Below are 9,290 nucleotides of genomic sequence, written 5' to 3'. Positions count from 1 at the left end.
AACCCTGCCGCCCACACTAGCGTGTAACGTCATCGCACAGCGCCGGATTGCTGTGGGGAGCGTCAGCCACCTGTGCGCTGGCGGGTTTGTCTGGGCCGCCAGGGTCGCTACGCCATACGCATGCGCCCGCCATAGCGGCGGCAGCGGGTTGTTGTGCCATGGCCCGAGAGCTGATGGGGCCGGCGCTGCCCCCGGGGTTTGCCAGCTGCGCCGAGGCGGACCCGGATGAGGACTTCAGCCAGGGTGAGGACGCGATAGAGGACAGGGTTTGGCCTGGGTGTGAGCAGCACCGCGGCGCGGCCCGCGAGGCGATTCCGTCCCGTCCCAGCCCAGGGCTGTGTGTAGCCCCGGCACCGCGCCCGCCGGAGCGTGTCCGGGCCGGCGGGACCCGTCCGCAGCCCCCGCGCAGGCTGGGTGGCACGTACTGCGCTGCGGCGGTTTTCAGGGGATTTCCGGGGGGTCTGCACCTCCATGCGACATATTCTTGGGGTCCGCACATGAGGAAAGGTTGAAACCCACCGCCGTGCTGCAGAGTGACCTCTCTCTTCCCTGCTATGGCCCTGCTGTCATTAAGGCCGAGACAAGCTCTAATTTAAGGTTTCGTGTACCAGTAATACATTTTAACGTTTTTAGAAGGTCTCTTTCTATATGTCTATAATATATAATAAACTATTGTTATATGTAAAGTAAATAAGTTTTTTTAAATATTTAAGAAGCTTCATTTAAAATTAAATTAAAATGCTGAGAGCTCCCCCCGCCCCCCCGAGAGTGATGGCCAGGACCCGGGCAGTGCCACTGAAAATCGGTTGAAAATATGTTAAGGCCTAAACTTATTACTGTGTCTGAAACAGAGATTGGAAACCTTTGGCACGTAGCCCATCAGGGAAATCCGCTGATGGGCCAGGACAGTTTGTTTACCTGCAGCATCCGCAGGTTCAGCCAATCGCAGCTCCCACTGGATGCAGTTTGCTGTTCCAGGCGAATGGGGCTGTGGGAAGTGGCGGCCAGCACATCCCTTGGCCCACGCCGGTTCCCGTAGCTCCTGTTAGCCCAGATCTGGAATGGTGAACTGCGACCAGTGGGAGCCTGGATCGGCCGAACCTGCAGACGCTGCAGGTAAACAAACCGTCCCGGCCCATCAGTGGATTTCCCTGATGGGCTGCATGCCAAAGGTTGCCGATCCCTGATCTAAAACATTTTAAATAAAATATAAATACTGTATGTACTCATTCATATGCTGAATTTTTTTTAGTGAAAAAGGGAAGCACCAGAGAAGGAGTTCGGCTTATGAACAGATATATAGAAGGAGAAGTGGGACACAGCTCCTCCCCCCAACATAGGGAGCAAGGAGAGGCAGCACAGCCAGCAGAGACAGAAGGGAAGAGGTGGGGCCAGAGTCTCTCTGCTTCTGGCCACGCTGCTTTCCGCCAGTCTCCGAAGCAGCTGCAGCTCCGGGGCTGGCAGGCTGCAGCCGTGCTGCTCTGCCCCACCTCCCAGAGCAGGCTGTGGCTGTGCCACCTGGTGTAGCAGCACAAACAGCGACCCTCCACTTTTGCAACTAGCTGCAGTTTCCGCCATGCAAAAACGAAGGTTACTGGGCATGCTGAGTTCGGGTGAGCATGCTCAGTGCACCCAAAGTAGGGAATTGGGAGAGGGAGCTTTTTGTGTTGTCACACCGGCCTGCCAGAGCCAGGGGCAACTCCAGGCACCAGCATGCCAAGCATGTGCTTGGGGCGGCAAGCCACTGGGGGCGCTCTGCCGGTCGCTGCGAGGGCAGCAAGCAGGCTGCCTTCAGCAGTTTGTCTGCAGAGGATCCGCTGGTCCTGCAGCTTCGGCAGACCTCCCGCGGGCAAGCCGCTGAAGGCAGCCCGCTTGCCATGCTTGGGACGGCAAAATGCCTAGAGCTGCCCCTGGCCGGAGCACGGTGTGGCTGTGCCACCCAGCCCAGCCTGCTGGGACATGCTCCGGCCATGCCGCCCGATTTGTCCCCCTGAAGCAGGCTGCCGCCATGCTGCCCAGCCTGCCCCAGCAGCTCCAGCCAGGCCAGAGACATCCTCCCCTGGCCCTCCCCAGATAAGGTGGGAAGGGATGGAGTGGCAACAGTGTGGGGGTCCCAGACTAGAGGTGGGGCCACGTGGGGGTTGGTCACAGGTGTTAGTCCCCTGACCCCCCAGTTTCTCCTCCCCTCCCCCAGAACACCTTCCCCACCAGTTGCTGTCCTGGCCCCGTCAGGGTAAGCAGCTGGTGCGCCAGGATACTTTGTTTACTTAGGTTTACCTCCATGCCTGTGGACGCTCAAGGTAAACAAACCATCTCAGCCCACCAGCGGCTTATCCTGATGGCCTGGGAGCCAAAGTTTGCCAAGTCCTGAATTATAGGGTCAGTTTATGAATGAGTCATAAAAATTTTCTATTTTTACTTATCCATCAGGGTGTTGGCATATGAATGAATTGGCTTATTTATGATCAAGTACAGTAACTCCTCACTTAACTTTGAAGTTATGTTCCTGAAAAATGCAACTTTAAGTGAAATAATGTTAAACGAATCCAATTTACCCATAAGATTTAATGTAAATGCAGGGGGTTAGGTTCCAAGGAAATGTTTTTGGGGCAGATAAAAGCCATTATGTACTGTATATAATACTGCTTCTCTCCGGCCGTCCCTGCTCCACGGGCTGAAGGACTCAGGAGGAGCAGGGGCAGCTGCGCAACCAGCATCCGGAGAGAAGCGGTGCTTTCCCCTTCAAAGCTGACCGGAGAGAAGTGGTGCTTTAAAGGAGAAAGCATCGCTTCTCTCTGGACGCTGGCTGCGTGGCTGCCCTTGCTCCTCCTGAGTCCTCCAACCGGTGCTCGCAGGGCTGCATTCTGAAAGGGGCTTTAGAACTGCAGGCCAGGGCCCTGGGGCCCCCTTAGCCCAGGGCCCTGCAGCCCCTAAAGCCCCTGCGTTTTGGGTGGCCTTACCTGGTGGGGGGGCAACTTCCCCGCTCACTGTCTCTCCCAGAAAGTCCTGAGTGCCACCAAACAGCTGTTTGGCGGGGGGGGGGGAGGAGAAGCGCTGAAAGGGAGGGGAAGGAGGCGGAGAAGAGGAACTTGTGCAGTGCTCCCTTGTTAAGTCAGCCAAACGACGTTATAAGGAAGCATTGCACAACTTTAAATGAGTATGTTCCCTAATGGAGCAGTGATGTAACTTCAAAACAACATTAAGTGGGAGTTTGTTAAGTGAGGAGTTACTGTATATATGGTATGCTTAATCCATGAGCCTCTATCAAAATCTTTTGAGTTAAAGGTTGCTTTTCTATATACAGAAATAATCAGGAGGGAGAACAGCCAACTTCTGAAGTTAAATTTAATAATATGGCACAAAAAGTTATATACTGTACTTTAGACTTATTTTGTTTAATAAAAATACATTTGATATGCTGTTTTGTGTGTTTAATTAAATTCTAGTTAATATCCTAATGCAGCAGCAAGCAAATCATGAGCAAGTTAATTATCTAGTAAATAACCAAGATATCATACACTATTTTCTAATATACTAAAAATGTACAATTAATAAGAATCTGAAAATATTAAGCTACTGTATATAATGTATATAATTATAGTGTACCTGCCTAGGTAGCAAAAAAAAAAATTACCAAATGTAAAGGTTCTATCTAGTTGTAAATCAACATGTTTTAATTGTCACATCAGCCAATGTGAATTATTTTTTTTAGAAAATAACTGAAGTACAACTGGAAAAGTTGATTAAAATTGCTGATTTAAATAGAGACTTTCCACTTGGTTATTTAAATCATGATTTAATTGCATGATTTGAAGCACCTTGATTGAAATCAATCCATCCTGTTAAAAATAGTTCTCAAGCCTAGGTTGGACCTAGTTTCATTCATTAACATTAATATTTTCAACTATGTTAAAACTCAGTTGTTATTAACACAATTCTCCCGCAGATGTAGCATGGCTGCCCAGTTCTGTGTAGCTTTGTGACATTTCATACAAATGATCTAAATAATTTGCACATTTACAAATAATTATTATGTAAACAGAGTTCTGCTTCTGACCAGCACACTCTTCCCTGAGCAGTGGTGACAGTAGGACATGGAGCTATACCCAGAGGGGTGTGGGGGAGGAAAGTGGGGTTGCTGGAAAGTGTCTAAGATGGATTAAGATGTTGGGGCAGGAAGCTGGTGCATGCTGGGATTACTGGGGTAAGCGGAGAGATTGTGTGGAGGCTGCAGTTGCTGAGACTTCTGTGGTGCATGGGAGGATATTTGATGGGGGAACTGGTGCAACTTGCTAGGGGATAAGGATGTCTGCATTCCACCCCTGCCGCTGCTGCCACCACTTCCCAGCTGTTCCTTCTTGGGCCTTGCTCTTGTCTGACTGATACTTGATGTTTCTTTTCTTTTGACTTGATCTGAACAACTCTTCAAATATGTTTTTTTTTTTTTTTTACTTGTTTGGTAGTTGAATTTATGTGTGAGCTTGTCCTTCACCTTTCCTCGGACATTTTCATTTCTAGACATCTTTTTTAGCATCTACCTTCTTTAGAGAAAATGACGTACAAAATTGTGCACTTTCAAGCTTGTAATTCCATCAGAAAAGGTTAATTTGATACCTTAAATCAGAAGAGTGAAGACAACCATATATTAGTGTCAACATTCATGAATAGGAATTGCTACTTCACATGCAGAGTTTGGTTATGTGTAATTTTCATAAGGCAGTATGTCAGCAAATATTTAATAATCCTTTCTTTTGGCTTCATTATGCCTGCTTATTCCTTTTGCATGTAACATACACAAAACAACTACATTAAAAGGGCACTATTAAGGTTTCAGTGTCAAGCATTCAAAAGTTAGGAGATGCTAGAAGTAAAGTTCCTTTTATAGACACAAAGTTCATATCCCTGCCAAATTAAGTCCCTGCTTCAAAGGATCTGTTAAAAGAAAAGATTGTTTTTCCCATGTTAAAAAATTCTGCCAATGTATTTTTCCTTAGCCCTGTTCTTAGAAAATGCTGAACCATTTTGGCTGAAATTTTCCAAATATTTCAACCCAAGACAGACACCAGGCATGGAAAACTTCAGCCCAAGTGGTTAATATTTGGTAAAGTGTTAAGTCTCTGAAAACAGGGTCTTATAATAGGAACTTTTGGGCACCCTTAATAATAAGTAGCATTAGCAGCCCCATTTATAATTGCCTGTCACATCTGCAGGATACTTTACTCATTTAGGTTCTGATCCTGCAAACATTTATACATAAATTTAACTTTACACGTGTGTAATGCTGCTGAATTTAAGTTGTGAAAAGTTGAGAATGTGCATAGGTGCTTTCAGGATCAGGGTCTTATATATATATATATTTTTTTAAATAACCGATCAAAAATGGGCATGCATTCAGTTACACTGATCAAACAAACCAAAATGGGTAACATATTGACAGTAGTCAATATAATATATTGCTTATTAATCCTTGGCCTCTTTCCTGTGTCTTCCAAAATCATTTCTTATAACTTTGGGGGGGGGGAGGGAGAGGGGGAGGGCAACTCTGACAGCAGTCACCAGAAATATCTAGTATTGAAATGGATTCATAGGTCTGTTGTCTTGGTTCATTTCCTTTCCATGTAAACAAGAAGCTGAAATGAGAGGCAGATCAGTGGTTGCTTTGTAAATTGTATGTTGTTCTTGTTTTGTGTTTTAGTTATGTGAAGAAATGATGAGTTGTGTAATGTCCCCATTAATCTTTCTCATTCTTGTCTAAGATTTGCCTACTAAAAGTCGAGCTTCTAGATGGATCTGGTTTATTTTGCATAATTTAAAAGATCACAGCTCTTTAATTGTAGATGTAATTTTCTCCCAGCCTTCGTTTATATGACATCATTGTACCTGATTCTCTTTTTGTTCTAGTTCTTTGGCTGTAGTAAAAGTTCACTGTACCTCTTCCCAGCCAAATAAGTTTCCCTTCCTGTCTGCCTTAAAGTCAGTGTTTGAAATTTCAAAAGGCCTTGTGGAGTTTATGCCTCGGAATGCACTGTGAAATTATAAAAAGCCCAGTAGTGTCGGAGTCATTCAACCCTGTGATATCAATTATTCATTTAAGCTATAATTCAACAAAGCATTTAAAACACATGCTTAAATCAGTCTTTATTCAGCAAATCATTCTTATGTGCTCGGCTGTGTCAGGACCTTTGTTAAATCATTGTTAACTCTTATGTAGAGACAGGACTGTTTGAATAAAGTTAAATCCAGTGAGAAATATTTTGATGATACTAAAAGTGGTAATGTTCTTCTAAAGTGTTTAATAAAATATCCACACTAAATCTTGATGTTTAGTTGCAGGTCCAGTATTGCCTCCTGGCTACAAAAAAAGCTCAGAAATGCATGACAGTGATGAAGGCTCCAAGTCTCCTCCTCTGCTCAGAGAAGCAAATAGAGATTCTGAAGAGGAGCAGGACTCTGATCCAGTACCCAAGTCAGTCTGTTTGTGTGTCATTCATGTATTTACACTTGTAAAATAAGGAGAAATTGGACCACTTCATAGAATGAGTTGACTGAATTAGCCCAGATGCAGAATTGGAAAGGGGCTATACTATGGAACTAAAGAAAGCAAATGCCACACCAAGATAAAGTCTGCTAACATTGTCTTCTCATCCTTTCCAGGGTAATAGTGGCTGTCTAATCTGTGTCTCCCTTTAGATTGTGACTGGCTTGTTCAGTGCAATCTAAATTGTTCATTTCATTTTAATTTTGTATCTAGGTTGACGTGTCACTTAACTTTTAGACTGTACTTTTAATTTGTGTGTGTACAGCAAGTTTCCCTGCAGAAAATAATAGGCAACTTGTTAGTATAACTATATTAAAGTTGCTGTGGTGGGCCTGTTCATGGAAGTGTATTTTGGTAAACTATATCTTTACTAGCAATAAGCAATGGATCTATAGTAGACTTTGGGTGGACTGTGAATTTTGAAATTAGTGTTTCCTAATATAAATGTATATTAAGAAGCATATTGGAGGTAGAAATGAAATTTTGAGGTTAAAAAAAGAAAAAGGCCAAAATTTTCAAACTTAGACTCCTATATCCATATTTAGGAATTTAAATAGAAGTGGCTCAATTTTAGAAGTTCTAAGCACCCACAAATCTTATTGAAGTTAATAGCTAGAGGTGCTTAGGATCTTTGAAAATTAAACCAAACTTCTAACTTTAGGCATAAAGTCTTGAAAAATGTGGCCTTTGACTCTACATGAATATAAACGTACTACTGTAATGGGAGATACTGCACCTGTTTTAGGAACAGGTATATGGTAAGAATACTCAGATTGTCATAACATCAAAGTTATAGATCAAGTGGTTGATCGCAGGGAAAATTAGCTTACCAGTGACATAGTGAACAATTTGTTAGCATAAGCCTCATTCCAACTCTGATTCTCTGACATGTTAATAGGAGTCTTTCTACTGACTTCAGTGGGAACTAGTTTGGGCTCCTAGATACAGCGTTCATGTTAAAAATGTTTAAGATAAACAGATAATAGAGTTATCTCCTTTTTAGATTATCTATTTAACTTAGGTATTTGTAACATGCCTATCATCATAATAGACTCATAGACTCTAGGACTGGAAGGGACCTCGAGAGGTCATTGAGTCCAGTCCCCTGCCCTCATGGCATGACCAAATACTGTCTAGACTATCCCTAATAGACATTTATCTAACCTACTCTTTTATATATCTCCAGAGATGGAGATTCCACAACTTCCCTAGGCAATCTATTCCAGTGTTTAACTACCCTGACAGTTAGGAACTTTTTCCTAATGTCCAACCTAAATCTCCCTTGCTGCAGTTTAAGACCATTGCTTCTTGTTCTATCATTGGAGGCTAAGGTGAACAAGTTTTCTTCCTCCTCCTGATGACACCCTTTTAGATACCTGAAAACTGCTATCATGTCCCCTCTCAGTCTTCTCTTTTCCAAACTAAACAAACCCAATTCCTTCAGCCTTCCTTCATAGGTCATGTTCTCAAGACCTTTAATCATTCTTGTTGCTCTTCTCTGGACCCTCTCCAATTTCTCCACATCTTTCTTGAAATGCAGTGCCCAGAACTGGACACAATACTCCAATTGAGGCCTAACCAGCGCAGAGTAAAGCGGAAACTCCAGTTGAGGCCTAACCAGCGCAGAGTAAAGCTGTAAAATAATACTGTATGTAGGGACCAGTCTGACTCCCATTGAAGTCAGTGTAAAGATTCCTGTGCGTGATCAAGCCCTTAATAAGTGTGGGTATATGATTATTTTGATTTGAAGGGCAGAAGTATTCTTTTTTTAAATAGCAAATCTCAGCGAACTGCACATTCTCAGATTTAATGGGAATAGTCAAATGTGAAAAGTTTAAAAACATGTAAGTGTTTGCAGGATTGGCGTCTTAGAGGGCATTAATACTATTTCCATGTAATGATCGTTAGTGTAAATACTCCTCACTGTTCCCCCATGGTTTTACTTACTGATTGTTAGTCTAAAATTCAGTTTGGAGAAGTACTAGTCAAAATGTATAGAATGATGGTAGAAATGCAGCAGGAAATATGCTGATGTTAAAATTACTTTATGCATGCAAAACAAGCATTACTGTGTTGTACTATTTGATTTTCTCTTTCTGCACCAATAACATTTTTTTTAAATGTCACTGCAGTGTAAGAATGAGGCTTATGCTAATAAATATTTAATTGCTCCAAATTATTTCAGATTCTTTTGCTGTGTTTCCGTGGTAACAGCAAGATAGTACATAATGTAAGACTTTTGGAAATCATTTTGATTTTTTTTCCTTTAAAATGCAGATAATTGCCATCTATGTCAGAGTAATTATTAAGCTAAATCACTGTATTTGTAGAAAACAGAAAAGAGCTCAGGAAGATGACGATGATGATGGCTTTTTTGGACCTGCTCTTCCTCCTGGATTTAAAAAGCAAGATGATTCTCCAGAGAGGTAATTAAAGCAGAATAGTGTTCAGGCTCCTCTCATTAGAGCCACAAAATATTTTATTTTAAAAATATTTTAAATATTTTAATGAAAATAATTGTTTTATCAGTGAACACCTTAGTTATACTTAAGTTTTATGTGATTAGAATTCCTTCTTCCACATAGCAGTGTTCCTTTGTAATTTGAGTACAGAATTCCTCTGGAAAGTCGGAGAGAAGAGAAAACTGGTATATGAACTGTCTAAACATATTCTGAATATCAAATTTCTCCCACCTTCTAAGATAAAGCTCAAAAAGAGTATGCGTGTTAGACAGGCAAACTGTTGTCTGGAA

At 42.7% G+C, this 9,290-nt stretch overlaps 1 protein-coding gene across 4 annotated transcripts in view; it reads left to right on the top strand.

Annotated features, from left to right (window-relative positions):
• The first annotated feature begins 51 nt into the window (after positions 1-51).
• GPALPP1 (GPALPP motifs containing 1) overlaps positions 52-9,290 on the top strand; it is a 29,312-nt gene continuing 20,073 nt past the window's right edge. The window contains exons 1-3 of one of the 4 annotated variants that reach the window (XM_030565562.1): positions 52-243; positions 6,334-6,466; positions 8,869-8,964. In XM_030565562.1, coding sequence (XP_030421422.1) covers positions 159-243; positions 6,334-6,466; positions 8,869-8,964 — 314 coding nt within the window. In that variant the 5' untranslated portion in view covers positions 52-158. Of the gene's footprint in view, positions 244-6,327; positions 6,471-8,868; positions 8,965-9,290 lie in introns of all 4 variants that reach the window. The other 3 variants (XM_030565554.1, XM_030565573.1, XM_030565570.1) reach the window with 3 other exon arrangements.

The sequence above is a fragment of the Gopherus evgoodei genome, chromosome 1 (genome assembly GCF_007399415.2).
Source record: "Gopherus evgoodei ecotype Sinaloan lineage chromosome 1, rGopEvg1_v1.p, whole genome shotgun sequence".
In the NCBI taxonomy this organism is placed as follows: domain Eukaryota; kingdom Metazoa; phylum Chordata; order Testudines; family Testudinidae; genus Gopherus; species Gopherus evgoodei.
This window is presented reverse-complemented; position numbering and strand designations above follow the sequence as displayed.